We start from the raw sequence: 15,708 nt of genomic DNA, 5'->3' as shown, positions 1-15,708 counted from the left end.
GCCACTGCTGCCTCAGGCAGCCTGCTTTTATTCTCTTATCTGGCCCCACCCACATCCTGCTGATTGCTAGAGCCCAGTGGTCTGTTTTGACAGGGTGCTGATTGGTGCATTTACAATCCCTGAGCTAGACACAAAGGTTTTCCACCTCCCCACCAGATTAGCTAGATACAGAGTGTGGATTGGTGCATTCATAAACCCTGAGCTCGACACACGGTGCTGATTGGTGTGTTTACAAACCCTGAGCTAAATACCGAGTGCCGATTGGCATATTTACAAGCCCTGAGCTAGACATAAAGGTCCTCCAAGTTCCCACTAGACTCAGGAGCCCAGCTGGCTTCACCCAGTGGATCTCGCACTGGGGCTGCAGGTGGAGCTGCCTGCCAGTCCCGCACCGTGCGCCCACACTCAGCCCTTGGGTGGTCGATGGGACTGGGCGCCGTGCAGCAGGGGGCGGCACTCGTCGGGGAGGCTCAGGCTGCACAGGAGCCCACGGAGTCGGGGGGAGGCTCAGGCATGGCGGGCTGCAGGTCCCGAGCCCTGCCCCGCGGGAAGGCAGCTAAGGCCCGGCGAGAAATCGAGCGCAGCGCCGGCGGGCCGGCACTGCTGGTGGACCCAGCACACCCTCCGCAGCCGCTGGCCCGGGTGCTAAGCCCCTCATTGCCCGGGAACCGCAGAGCCGGCCGGCTGCTCCGAGTGCGGGGCCCGCCAAGCCCACGCCTACCCGGAACTCCAGCTGGCCCGCAAGCGCGGCGCAAAGCCCCGGTTTCCGCTCGCGCCTCTCTCTCCACACCTCCCTGCAAGCTGAGGGAGCCGGCTCCAGCCTTGGCCAGCCCAGAAAGGGGCTCCCACGGTGCAGTGGTGGGCTGAAGGGCTTCTCAAGTGCCGCCAAAGTGGGAGCCCAGGCAGAGGAGGCGCGGAGAGCGAAGAGGGCTGTGAGGACTGCCAGCACGCTGTCACCTCTCACCTTCTATCCCCTTCAGCTGCTCCCGCTGCCCTACCAGCCCACTCCTGAAGCAACTCATGGAAATACTTCAGGAAGTACTCTCTGTGAGGACATGGAATCATCTCAGGTACCTCTCACATGCTAAATGTTATCTTGCTTTTCCTAAATACATTTTTTTTACATTAGCCTAAATATATATTTTCTAGCTATGTCGTCATTGGTCCCTTTTCCTCTACTTCCACCTGCATAACTGAGTTGATTCCCTCAACACGTCTTGCTTGTGTTGTAGCAACGGCCTCAACACAAGCAGAAATGGAAGGAAGATGCCTTTTCCCTCCCCCAGCCAACCTGAGTGGCACAGTGAACTCAGACTCTGGAACTGCCTGTCAACATGCAACCCAGGCTTCCCCCACCAGCTGCGTGACCTCAGGGTAGTTATGTAACCCCTGTGTGCCCCAATTTCCTCCTTCATATAATGATAATCATGAAAGGGAATGGCGACTCAGTAAATACGTTCACTCTTATTACAAAAGAAGTAAAATCAAAGTTCTTTTTCCATAATTAGCTCACACTGTGGTTGAAACAACGCTGGACAATCTTGTCCTTTTGATAAGAGTAAAGCATGTTAAATAGAAATTACAGGAGGCCACTGTTTTGCTCCTGCACAGGGCCCCAAGAGAACAGAATTAAAAACCCAAAATGGAGCCACTCATACTAAAGTTCCACATCATCAAAGCAAAACTAAGTTCTTATATGACCTTCAGAGAAATCAGGAGAGATAATAGCCAAATGTCCCAAACAGGCCAATTTCAGTCAGCATGATAATAAAGTTCCCTCTACTTTAATCCTTACCAAAAAATAAAAAATAATGACCTAAAGAAACCTGATCTTAACCAATCAGTTATTTTTCTGTTGTTCTATTTCCCTGTTCCCACCTTACAAGGAAAATAACTGAAATGACCAATCTGCTTTTTCTTGTGTTTCTGCTTTCTTTAGCTCTTTTCTGTTTGTAAAACCAACCTCCTCTGTTTACCTCACTGGAACACAGGCTATTTTATGGAATGAAGTGTTTCCCAATTCTAGAATTGCAAATAAAGCCAAAGAAAATCTTTTAAATTAAATTGCAGTCATTTTATCTTTTGACAAGTATTTTCAATTATTTTGTGGAAAAGTTGTGTTCTGCATCCTGGATTCAACCACACCTGAGGTCAAAAATATTCAAAAAATAAAAAACAGCAATACAACAATAAAAAATAATGCAAATGAATAATATTGTATAACAATTATTTACAGAGCATTTACATTGTGTTAGGTATTAGAGGTAATCTAGGGGGATTTACAGTAGATGGGAGGATGCATGTAGGTTATATGCAAATACTACACCATTTTATTACATACAAGGGACTTGAGAATCCTTGGATTCTGGCATCCACAAAGGGTTCCTGGAGCCAATCCTTCCCCTACTCCAGGATACCGAGGACAACTGTATTCTCATGGTTTTCATATCAACATTAAGAAAATCTGACCACTCTTTACAAGGCTGGCATTTGGAAGAAAGTGAAGGGATTCTAGCAGTTTTTAGGCTTGACTCTGCCAGTTGTGGAAAGAGTGCAATGTGCTCCCACTGTCTTAGGGTGGGTGACGGCTAGCAGTGTGTGGGGAAGGTGCTGGTCTCATCCCAGATGCACAGCAGTCACCTGCTCCCTGCTGCCAAGCCTCCTGTGGGCTTGTGGAGAGCTGCCCTGCACATCTGCAGAGCGCAAGAGACCCTGTTTTTCTTCCTTTCCTCTTCCATTTTCCCTTTCCCTTGAGTGCCTGAAGGGTGTTTTAAGGGTGGGAGGAAAATTCAAAGGTTTCCCAATTGGCTATTTTGTCATGAGAGGCTTTGTTCTAGCCGTGTTGGTCCTGGCAAACTTGAGGTCAAAGTAGGAGGTAGAATGTCCTCCCAAGGTCCAATGAGCTGGTCTCCAGCCCAAGCTCTCCTGGCTCCATTCAACTTTGTTCTGCTGATAACAATCTTGCTGAAATGCAAATCTGTGTCAAGTCGCCAGTGACCCTGGAGACTCCTAAACCCCTCACCTGGTGGCCACCACACCCCCATCTCACCTCCAACTACACCCATTTCCCATTGCCTAATCCGTCTCCTTCTTTCAGATCCCACAGGAGGTGGGAATTGAGGCATCTGGGATGACTTCTGAATTCCTACAAGAATTACGAGACACTTAGGTTTGGACATGCTGGGACTGAGGTGTCTTGGGACATCCAGGTAGGGCTATTGATATATAATAATGTTTTGTGATTCTAAATGTCTCAAAATGGAGTCTTCTTTTTCTTCTAGTTATTGTTTTATAAAAATATATTGTGGTAAAATACATAACATAAAATTTACCATCTTAAATCTTTTTAAGTGTATAATTCAATATTGTTGTCTATATTCACATTGTTATACAACAGATGTCTAGAATTTCACATCTTGTAAACCTGAAACTGAATACCTGTTAAGTAACAACTGCCCATTTTACCCCCTCAGCAGCCCTTAACAAACACCATTCTACTTTTTGTGAGTTTGGCTACTTATTTCATATAAGTGGAATCATACACTATCTGTCACTTTGTCACTGGCTTGTTTTTATTAACATAATATTCTCAAGGTTTATTTTTAACACAGCATGTGACAAAACTTTTTTTCAGGGCTGAATAATATTCCATTATATATCTATATGCCACATTTAAAAAATGTTCATTACTTGAATAACATCTGGGTTGTTTCCACCAACAAAATGGAGTCACAATGATAAGTGACTCAGTTCACAGTGAAACTGCTGACTGCTCAAAGTGATAAGCATATGTATGTAGGACTGAGATGACAACACCTGCTGTGGCCAGGCAACCCCAAAACTTGATAAGAAAGGGAAGCCAAGGCCAGGCGGGATGGCTCACACCAGTAATCCCAGCACTTTGGGAGACCGAGGCAGATGGATTGCTTAAACTCAGAAGTTCCAGACCAGCCTGGGCAACATGGTGAAACCCTGTCACCAAAATTAATTTTAAAAAATAAAATAAGAAAGTGAAGCCAAAAGATGGCTAAGTTATGACAATGGACATTCCTATGCAGGGTATAAAAACAGCAAAGAAAGTGACCATGGCTGAGAGCCTGTAGAAGCTCTGCCCGTGAGAACTCTGAGGCCTCCTCACAAACAGAGGCTGCCATAAGCTCTGCTGGGAGAAGAACAGCAACAACACTCCTCCCACTTTGTTGTTTCAAGGGAAATCCAAATTGGTTCATCAGTCAGCGTGCTGATCTCTGGAGCTACTTGCCATGGTTCATTCCGTTTTTTTTTTTTTTTGTCGTTGTTGTTGTTTTAAGAGATGGGTTCTCATTCTGTAGCCCAGGCTGGCACATTAATAGCTCACCACAATCTCGAACTCCTGGGCTCAAACGATCCTCCTACTTCCGCCTGCTGAGTAGCTGTGACTACAGGAGTTTGCTATCACACCCGGCTACTTTTTACATTTTTTGTAGAGACGAGATCTTGCCCAGGCTGGTCTCAAACTCCTGGCCTCTAGTGATCCTCCCACCTCAGCTTCCCAAAGTGCTGAGATTACAGGTGTGAACCACCATGCCTGCCCCGACCTCCCCTATCACTGCCTGTGTGTGTTGAATATATTTGCGTGATTGTTGGTATGTGAAAGCCTCACATTTAATTGGCCATTGAATTATTGTGAAACCTCTGGGCTCCTGGTCGGAGTCAGCACAAGTAGGCTGGAACCTGACATGACAGCTGTTCAACAGGCAGTTGGTTACTCGGACTGGTGCTCAGGCATCATCTCCTGCAAGAAGCCTCCCCCCTGGAGAGGTGACTCCTTTCTCTCCTTTGCACTTCTCCAGCACCTAGCATTGAATCCACACAGGATAGTTAAGGACTATTTAATTTTCATCAGGGATAAATATATTAAAATTTCCTCCAAATTCAAAGTGTATGAACATAACCATACATGATCTTATTAAATGGTTCTATATATGGAGCAAAAATTCTAAGTCTCTGAGCTTTGTCAGATGCTCTAGTCTGTTCGTGATCTTGATAAGTGCTCACTGTGTTCAGGTCTATGTAAGTGAATATTTCCGTGTTTTTTAAAATTGTTGAGTTGAATATTACTTTGCAAAATTTGAATGTATTTTCCCTGGTAATTAATGTTCTTAGTGCAAACCTGATTTGGGGAAAACTGCCAGCTTCAACAGCCACACTAAAAGACTTCTAAGTTAGATGCTAATATTGTATCTACGTGTACATATTTCTCCTCCTTCTTAATTTCTGTTGTGCAGTTTTAAAGAGAAATTTCCCCTACATCCATAATTCTAGGGTCTCCCCTTAGAATAGGGCTGCTTTTATGGAATGGTAAAATCCTATTTGTGATATTGCTTGCTTCTTCTCCTGCTTTTGATAGTGAAAGGAGGTGGCCAAATGCCTAGGCAGATAGGGGTGGGTACCCAGTGAAATTCCACCTCCAAGTAGAAGACAGTTTAAAGCCTGAAAGCCAAGCTACAAGTTAAATCCTGGGACTGGATCGAGAACTTGTCTTCCTGTTTGGACGCTTTCCTCTGATTGATCCCCACCCTTCACCTATTTTACATATACCTAACCTTTCCTAAGTAGTTTTCTACACTGTTTTGCCCACCTTTGCGTGGTGTCTTCACGTTAACCTTTTTTGCATACTCACAAACCCATCAATACGCACTTCCTATCCTGTGCCTATAAAGATCCCAGACTCAGTTGGTAGAAGGGGAAATGACCTGACTTCGGGGAGGAGACAACCTGACTTCTGGGAAGATGACCTGCCCTTCCCATCCCCTCTCCAGTTCCCTTCTCTGCTGAAAGCCATTTTCATTGCTCAGTAAAATTCTCCACCTTCACCATCCTTCAATCATCTGCGTGACCTCATTCTTCTTGGACACTGGACAAGAGCTCAGGGCCCACCAAGTACAGGTACCCAGAAAAGGCTGTCAAACTGGCCCTTTGCCCCTCACCAGTGGCATGCCCCATGCAGCGAGGCAAGGGGCCAACTGAGCTGCTAACATGGCATCATCTGCAGATGGTGGAAATAAAGGAGCACTGTAACAGCCCCTCTGGGGCTTCGGGGTCATGGACACCCTTACCTGGGTGCTGCTGCATTCCCCTCAAGGAGCTTGCTCCTGTGTCAGTGCCTAGAGCAGCTGGCTGGATCCTGCACTCACTCATTCATGTGCTCCCTCCCACAAGGGGTTGAGCACGGTAGGCCCAGTACTCCACAGGTCTGGCGAAGGGGCCAAGAAAAAGCTTGCATCACTTTGAGAGGAAAATGCTACCTTTGTGCCTCATGGTCTTTCACAGACAAAGGCATTGCCTTTCCAGAGCTGTTGGTGGAGGTGGGAGTGTTTACTGGATTTAATTTCCTGTTTTGAATTTGAAATGGTATGTCCAGTTTGGGTTTTGTTTTGTTGTTAAAACATAATTAAGATAAAAGCAAGAAAGATGCTTCTTTGGGCTACTTACTGCTACCCAATTTCTCTTTTTCTGGAGGATTTTCACATTCTCTTTTCACTCTCAAGTGTCTCTGACTTGTAAGGGTTAAGTGGCCTGCATCTCATCACTATCAGGGTAATCTGGTTTAATCCAGCTCCTGCTTCATGACTATCAGCCCCTTTAATCTGATCACATAGAAGCAGCTGGCTCAGAGAAACAGACATGATGCCCAGGACCATCTGAGCTGCCCATGTTCATGCCCTCTCATTATACCATCTGCTTCTCATCCCAAAATCTTAACAGTAAAGTACAGACATTTTGAATGTGCTGTATTACAGATATAGATTTATCTTATTTTTAAAAATAAATAAGTATTTAAAAATGCTTAGGTCAAAGCAATTCTTTTGACGTAAGGTATAATACGTTGCCTCAATGGACAAAAACTCAAGAAATATCTTCATGGACCTCCGAGTAATGTTTAAACTTGATGCCAATGTATTATTTTTTCTGCCCTTTATAATTAAACAACATTAACCCATCATTCTGAAATTATTATTTTTCCCTTTAATTTACTGTCTCCTCATATAGCTGATCATAACAAAAATCTGCCTACATCCCCTCCACAGTATTGTTTCCTGGAAATGGAGCCTGTTTTGTTCCTATACTTCTCCCTGTTCAGATGCTCCTGCCTGAAGGAAGAGCCAGCTTTCAGGAAGAAGGGAGATCAAGTGCACTCAGAGGGTGATTGATGAACTGATTTGTAATGCAATGTACAGAAATTGAGAGGAGCATTTAGAAATGTTTATAGAATTTTTTTGTTTGTTTTTGTTTTGAGATAGAGTCTTGTTCTGTCACCCAGGCTGGAGTGCAGTGGTGTGATCTCAGCTCACTGCAACCTCTGCCTCCCCATTCAAGTGATTCTCGTGCCTCAGCCTCCTGAGTAGCTGGGATTACAGGCATGCACCACCACACCCAGTTAATTTTTGTATTTTTAGTAGAGACAGGATTTTGCCATGTTGGCCAGGCTGGTCTCAAACTCCTGGCCTCAAGTGATCTGCCCGCCTTGGCCTCCCAAAGTGCTGGGGTTACAGGCATGAGCCACTGTGCCTGGCTGTTTATAGCATTTTGACATGACACAGCATTCAAATATATTGATGCAAACATATCAGTCCATGGCCGACTGGAAAAAGTAAAATTGGTCCTTCATTGTGGACAGTTTGTAAAGCCCTGTATTAAAGTTCCCAGTACATGCCTGGAATGCAGTAGGCAGTCAACATATTAATTCCCCTCATTTCCTTACCACTCGAGTGAACCCTACATTGTAAAAACAAGCTACCCACCACCCCCACCACCAAACATAGCTTCTATGGGGTAAAAACTAATTTGACTATTTTATATTCTAACTTCATGAATCCATAATTCATTTCCTAATTAAAAGCTTCTGGGTTTCTACAGACTGATCAAAGGGGCATACAGTAATTAAACTGGTAAATACAGTGGAAAGCAAGATTATTGCCTGGGCCCACATTATAATAATTTGGTTAGGAAAACTCTTCATGTGTTTGAAGGCCCTGGTCTCCATCCACCTCTTTTTAAGCTGATATGGTTTAAGTGTCCGTCCTCGGAGGCTCTGGCTTCCTGCTTATCTCCACAGTTAGCACATACCACTAACAGTGTGCTGGATGCTGTGCTAGGCCTTTCACACGCACGATTGGTTCCACTGAATCCTCATACAACCAGAGATGAATACTACCATTATCCCCATTTCACGGGGAAGTTGAAGTGGAAAATAATTTGTTGAGTCACAACTAGCAGCAGTAGAAGGGGACTAAACCCCACTCTGGCTCCCCAGCCTGGTTTGGGAACTTCATACTATTTCCATTTAGAGAGAACTCCAGCAAGCTGACACTGTTTGCTTCTTTATACATTAACTTGGTCAACAGTCCCTTTTCCTCCCTCCAACTCTCAAACTTTCTCTATTCAAAATGAAGGGAAAAGCGAAAATCCTTAAGTCTCAGATTGTTGTTTCGTTTTGTTCTCCTATCTATAAAAGAAAACCACTGGTCTTAGTGTGTGTCTGACTTACCACCCAATTTATAAATGCTCCTCCTTGCTGTGGTCAAGGTGATCATTAACTAATTAGTAGGTGAGGAGTTTAATTTTTTGTTCCCTGCAGCCATACATCAAGAAAGAAGAGAATGGTGCAGTCTCCTTAGGCAGTAGGGAGGCTGTGTGGTAGGTTTCCTTCCTGCCAGTTAAAGGACAAGTAAAGTGGATCAGGTCGCATTCCCCCACAGAACCACTGCCCCGGACGCTGGCTGGTTCCTGGCCTTATCTCAAGTAGGATGGCAGCACTGGGAAAGGTTGAGACATTGCTTCCTGCTTCAGAACGCTTTGGAAACCTGCTTCAGATTTTAGGAATGATTTATACACTTTTTGGAAAGCAAATGATGTAAGTTAAATGATACACTTTTCCCTTGAAAATTTATACATTTTTTGAAAAGATTTTAGGAATGAGAGTTTCCCCAAACAACTCCCTTCATAGGAGTTCCTGAGGCACTGAACCATTTTATCAGCAGACCCTGTCCCCGGTATACCTAAACCGGCCACAGTTTGCTGGGCTGCATTTCCCCAGCCAGCCAGAAATGGAAGGGTTTTTAATCTGTGGCTGGTGGTCTTACATCAAAAGAAGAAAACAGTCAAATTCTCCCCACTTCCTCTTATCTTTTTTGTAGTTCATATCCAACCAAGGCTTTTTTCCCCCCAAAATGCATCTGCTGACAATTTATTAAGCCCAGGAAATCCTGGGTTTCATTTTGGTCCTCTTGCAGAGAGGAAAATGGGTGGTTCCCCTCAAAGCTTCCCCAGGATTGTTCCTCCTAGTTGCTATCTCTGGTTTACTACTGACCCCAAACCCAAGCCACTGAGCCTATTTGTCTTAAGGAAAAGATGGAGGAGCAGTGATACCACACTCGGGGTCCGGGTTGGGCACTGTGGAGGTGCTGGTGGAAGACCATGCCTGAGAAGGAGTGGCGAGGGCCCAGAAGGTCTGTGTTGAGCTGCAGGTGCACCTGAGGCAGCACAGTGGGTCTCCTCTGCTGACAACTCTTTCTGCCCTTTCCCCTCCAGTGTTGGGGCTCTCTCCAGGGTAATGTCCTCCTCTTCTTTCCTTCTCACTCTACATGGTTCACTCAGCCCAGGCAAGCTCAGCCATCCATAATTCCCCATAGGGCACTATTTGGGACAGGACAACTCTTTGTTGTGCAAGATAGCGCTATGAACTGAATAAAGTCCGCAGTAGTGCTCCTCAGTCATTGTGACAACCAAGCCTCCCTGACACATTTCCAAATGCCTCCTGGGTGGCAGGGCATTGCAGTACTGCTCAGTAGAGGAGCAAAGGACTCCTGAGTTTACATTTCCACCCCAGATAGGATCCCTGCACTACAGACCCCTGCACCCAAGGAAATTTCTCAAAGGCACCTTGTGTCCTGTCCCAGAGACATCTTTTTTTTTTTTTTTTTTTGACAGAGTTTTGCTGTCATTCAGGCTGGAGTGCAGTGGTACGATCTCAGTTCATTGCAATCTCTGACTCCCAGACTCAAGCGATTCTCAGCTTCCCAAGTAGCTGGGATTACAGGCATGCTGCACCACACCCAGCTAATTTTTGTATTTATAGTAGAGACAGTTTCACTGTGTTGGCCAGGTTGGTCTCAAACTCCAGACCTCAAGCGATCTGCCTACCTTGGCCTTTCAAAGTGCTGGGATTACAGGCATGAGCCACCACACCTGGCCTCCAGAGACATCTTAAACTCAACTTTTCAAACCTGATCTCATCATTTTAATCTACTCTGACTAGTAAATGATGCTACCACTTCCCATTCTCAAACTGAGCCTAGGTGTTTTCCTAAATCCTCCTCTGAACTCTTTTACCCAGCTAGTGTTCCAGCACACAACCAAAGGTGAAATTCTCTAGCCCATCCTATTTTCTAAATACTTCAGGTTACAGCCACCCCAACCTAGCCCCTAATCCAGTCAGAGAGTGGGTTCTGATGCAAAGCTGATGAGATCAAGGTTAGTTCGCTGCTGCTCTAATCTTCAAAGCTTTGTCTACGGAACCATAGTAGAGGTAGTCTGCCTGAGCAGTGGAAGACCATGAGTTTGAGGTAAGATGAAGGAGAACTTAACTGTGTTTCTGCACCTTAGGTGCATGACTTTTAAGCAGGCTCTGAGCAGATAGAGGGCCAAGGGCCCCTCCCTGTGGGGTCTTTTCTCTCTGAGGCCTCCATCAGAGGCCTCCATCAAAGCCCTCGGGCTCTGTCATAATTGTTGACTTTATCTGTTTGCCTCCCTCAGTAAACTTGGGAGCAGGGGCTGTGTCCTCCTCTCTGGGCCCTCAGCCCAGTGCCTGGCACATGGCAGGCACCCTTTCATGAGCGAATGTTTGTGGAATGAAGTACTGAGTTGGAAATCACTCTGCAAGCTGGGTAGAGCTGGACCACTTTCCCTTACTCATAATACCATCTGGCATTTGCAACAGTAAACACTAACAGCCTCACTTTAATTCAGGACCTTGGGTGGAGGCTCCAAAGAGTGGAATGAGCACTAGAATGGGGAGTCTGAACATCTGAGTCCTTGTCGTGGCTCTGTTAACTAACAAAACCTATCACCTTGGGTATGGCACTTTCTTCAACTGAGGAGATGGAGAGTCAGCTGGGACAAGGGTTCTATAGAGGGGCTTAGAGGGGCTTAAAGGGAGTCCTTGAACAATCTGAAATTGTTGCCAAACTCAGTCTGTTTGCATTCTGTGGAGGGGACACCACAGATTCTTAAATAGTCAAGAACTGCTAATCTGGATAAGCTTCTGAATTACTGCAGTTTCCATACTGACGCATGTACTTTGAGGGAAAGGAGGTACAGGGGAGCAGAGATGGCTGGCACTCGTCCCACATACCCACTGCCATCCCAGGCCCATCTGAGAGGGACTTTGTCAAGGGAGCCTTGGCATGACTAGGCTGCTGACTCAGCCACTTCCTAAACTTTGGTGCCACAAGCCAGGGAGCAAAAGGCAGGGTCTAAGGCAGAGGACACACATACAGAATGCTCCTAAAGGGACAGAGGCACGGGATTGGAAAGAAAAACTGCTGGAAAGTGAACCAGACAGGGTCTTAGGGAGAGAAGGAGCCTTACAGACAAGGGAGCTATCAAGATCCACAAGTCTGGCACAGGCAAGGGGAACAGCAGGGGTTCTGGAGATGGAGGCCTAGACTGTAAGGAAAGGAGAAGGAGCTGGCACTTCCTGAGCACGTACTAAGTGCTGAGTACTCTTGTGATCATCATAATCCTGCAAGGGAGGTTTATCAGTCCCAAGCAAGGGAGTTAAATACAAGTTCTGCTGTTTCTAAGTGTCCTCTGGCCCCCCTTTCTCTGCTCTGCACGGTCTGCCCCGATAATTCAGACAGCCTTAGCATTTTCTTTGGAAAGGTCAATGACAAGAGGCTGGACTATGAATCTGCAGCTGGCAAAGGAGAGAGAAAGCTTCATTCAAACAGTTTGCAACCGTCCTGGGCACCGGCCACGTGCCAGCCACGGGGCTAGGTTCCGGGAGGCACACGACTAGATCCCTGCCCTTCGCAACAGCCACTACCTGCTGCCCCCACACCCCGAGGGGAACCAGCTGGGATCTGGGCAGCCAGGGCGCTTAAGGTGCGGGGCCGGCGCCGGGCTGTAAGTGGGAAGCCAGGACTGTGGCTGGGCTCAGAGGAGAGTGAGGCAGGATCGGTATGCTTCCCACCCTCCTTCCCAGCTTACCAGGCGCAAGTCCCCCGGTCCGTGCACCACCAGGGAAAGGTTGTTGGGCTTGGCCGCCGTCGCCATGGAGCTCTTTTGGCTCTGGAGTGCGGCCTGGAAGGCGCGGGACGTTTGGTCGCTCTGGTGGCGCTACCCAGCCGAGGGTCCAGGGCACTGGATGGAAGGTGGGGCCTGGGAGAAGCGCCGCACGCAGGGGCGGGACTAGGCTTCCTCCTTTGTGCCAGCCTGGGCGGCTCTAGCGTGGAGGGGCGGGGCTTCCCGGCCTCCTCCAGACCCGGAGGCGGGGCGGGGCTTCCGGAGGGGGCTGGGAGCGAGAAGCCCGGGTGCTGGCTCCATCTGCAGCGCGCTGTTTTGTTTGTTTGTTTGTTTGTTTGTCGGCCGAGGCTGGAGTGCAGTGGTGCGATCCCGGCGCACTGCAAGCTCTGTCTCCCGGGTTCAAGCCATGCTTCTGCCTCAGCCTCCCGAATAGCTGGGACTACAGGCGCCCGCCACCACGTATTTTTGTTTAGTAGAGACGGGGTTTCACCGTGTTAGCCAGGATGGTCTCGATCTCCTGACCTCGTGATCCACCCGCCTCCGCCTCCCAAAGTGCTGGGATTACAGGCGTGAGCCACCGCGCCGGCCCTGCAGCGCGCTGTTTTTTCCGCCTCACATCCAAGCACACACGGCTGCCCTGAAAACCGCCTGCGGAGGCAGTAGGCACCAGACCAGCGCTCTCAAACGTTAGCTGCAGAAGAATTGGGGTGGGGAATGTGAGGAGCTGTTGAGAATGCACATTCTCAGGACCAGCACCGAGATGCTGATACAGTAGGTCTAGGTCTGAGGTGCTGCCCGAGGGTCCATATTCCTAGCAACGAGAATGCTGAGGCTGTGGGTGGAGCATGGTGTGCACTTTGCGAGACAGGTGCTACCATGACGCAGCGTCCACGTCGGCCCTTTGTCTCCAGCCCCCAGCAAAGGGCCTGGCACGAGTAGGAGTGAATGAATTCGTGCATCATTACATGGGCCTGGTGCTTAAGTATAAAAAAGACATGAGGCCGGGCGCAGTGGCTCTTGCCTGTAATCCCAGCACTTTGGGAAGCCGAGGCAGGTGGATCACCTGAGATCAGGAGTTCGAGACCAGCCTGACCAATATGATGAAACCCCGTCTCTACTAAAAATACAAAAATTAGCGGGGCATGGTGGCAATGCGCCTTAATCTCAGCTACTCGGGAGGCTGAGACAGGAGAATAGCTTGAACCTGGGAAACAGAGGTTGCAGTGAGCTGAGCTCGTGCCGTTGAACACCAGCCTGGGCAACAAGAGTGAAAATCTGTCTTAAAAAAAAAAAAAGCCATGAAATGGAATTTGTGAACCTCTTTCTCTCAACTGGATCTGCTGCTTCTATTCAAAGCAGAGTTTCTGCCCAAACTCTTCCTTCAAGCCTCTCAGCCCTCTGAGAAACAGTGAGGTTTTACTCTCTGAGGAGAGAGGTGCTTCTAGATACGCCTAAGTCTATAAGGCCCCTCTCTCCTTTGAGGATAATGCTCAGGATTTCATTCCCTTACAGTCCCCCCTCCCCAATATGTAACCGCCCAATGGATTCACCTTGCCTGCTGCCTAGACAAAACTAATTTATCAAGACAGGGGAACTGCAATAGGGAAAGAGTTCATGCAGAACTGTCTTAGTTATAATTTTGCAATGGCGGTTTCAATCCCTTCCTTTGGGTTTTATAACACCTTAATCTTAAGGTGTTGGCTAATGAAGATAGAGAAAGGGCAAAGACCACTCTAACTTCTTCCTGCTGACCAGGGGCATAGTCGGGGTAGGTGTTGACCCCAAGGTGAGAGGACTGGAACCACTTTGCTACTGTCTGAGCATACTCATGCAGGATGGCTGAAAAATGTGTTAGTATTGTCATCTATAATTTTAGTATTGCATTTAAGGGAACAGCACACTACAAAGTAAATAATGAGTTCTAGCATAAGGAATGCAATTCCTACTTTTAAAAGTAAAGATTTGAAATCATTAATTTGGAGACTTGTAGTCCACAAATAATTTAGGATTTAGTCCAGACTGCAGAAAAAACTCAAGAACAACTAACAATGAATATTTCTTTATTTTTGGAGCATAACTTTTCTGTCTCTAGTCCCCATTTTTTAATTAAAAATAAATCACAGTAGATCAACTTTACTTGCAAAGTAAGTTTTAGTCTTATTATGCTCTGCCTGATTACTTGCATAAAGTGCAGCAAGAATAATTATTGTTCACATAGGCATTTTAAAATGGCTTTGATGGAATTCTGTTTCATAAGGAATCTCAGATAAGACTTTTCAAAAGCCAAGCCCAGCCACCGGTTTGTACTGTCAAATAACCATGAGTTGGGTAAATTCCTCTTCTCTTGAGGTCCCAAGATAACTTGGGGCCCTTGGGCCTGTTAGAAAGTGACATTCTTTACTTACCACAGATCAGGAACCCTATACAGGGACTGTGTAGACAAGGTATGAGGCCAGTTTTCCCAAGGGGCTTTGTTTTCTCTGTTTTGTTTTGTTTTTGAGACAGGATCTTGCTCTGTCACCCAGGCTGGAGTGCAATGATGCAATCTCTGCTCACTGCAACCTCCATCCCCCAGGATCAAGCAATCCTCCCACCTCAGCCTCCCAAGTAGCTGGAACTACAGGCATGTGCCACCACACCCAGCTAATTTTTGTATTTTTAGTAGAGACAGGGTTTCACCATGTTGACCAGGTTGGTCCTGAGCTCCTGAGCTCAAGCTATCTGTCCACCCTGGTCTCCCAAAGTGCTGGGACTGCAGGCATGAGCTACCACACCTAGCCCCAAGAGGCTTTTATTCCTTAAAGGCAAGCACACAATTCCAGTCAAAGCCGTGGTAAAATAAGCAGTTTCTTCAGTTGTGTCCTGCTGCAAAGGAAAACATTCCTATTGCACTTATGGCAATAACTATATTGCCATAAGTTAAGAATATTCACAAATAGTTACCAAATCCTGGGGAAATCAGGAAGAGAGAATCAAATATGCTCCAAGTTTTGTTTACAGATGTGTACTTTACTCAATATTAAAAGCTGTAAATAGTTCAAAAGAAAGGTTTTCTTGGCTCTGGAAAACAGAAAGGGATCAGCAATGTTTTAAGCAAAAAGTCAATAAAGGTTGCTTCAGTCTTCTATTAGTTCAGCCCATACAGTTAACGTCTGTTCTGCTTAATATTCAGACAGAAGTGCAGATAAGGTCAGACTCCAGCATAGCTAGGGGGCATGGCTAATTCTACATGTCCCCAGACCTTAGCTAGAATTTCTAATGGCTCCAAAGTAGGTAAGCCTAACAATTTTCAAAAGTCAAAGAAACAGTTTATGACCTTAAAGCATTTAGCAAACCTAACATCTGACCTAATTTAGACTAAACATCTAAATTGTGAAGACATTTTTTACCAATAATCTTTAAAACCGTTTTTGTTTCCAA

At 46.4% G+C, this 15,708-nt stretch overlaps 1 protein-coding gene across 1 annotated transcript in view; it reads right to left on the bottom strand.

The window, feature by feature from the left end:
* Positions 1–12,981, bottom strand: part of SORD (sorbitol dehydrogenase) — a 52,258-nt gene extending 39,277 nt beyond the window's left edge. The window contains exon 1 of the mRNA XM_031002493.3: positions 12,253–12,981. Within this exon, the coding sequence (XP_030858353.1) occupies positions 12,253–12,318 (66 nt within the window). The 5' untranslated portion in view covers positions 12,319–12,981. The remainder of the gene's footprint in view (positions 1–12,252) is intronic.
* Positions 12,982–15,708: the final 2,727 nt, after the last annotated feature.

This window comes from Gorilla gorilla, chromosome 16 (genome assembly GCF_029281585.2).
Source record: "Gorilla gorilla gorilla isolate KB3781 chromosome 16, NHGRI_mGorGor1-v2.1_pri, whole genome shotgun sequence".
In the NCBI taxonomy this organism is placed as follows: domain Eukaryota; kingdom Metazoa; phylum Chordata; class Mammalia; order Primates; family Hominidae; genus Gorilla; species Gorilla gorilla.
Note: the sequence above shows the minus strand (reverse complement) of the source record. Positions and strands in the feature narration are given on the sequence as shown.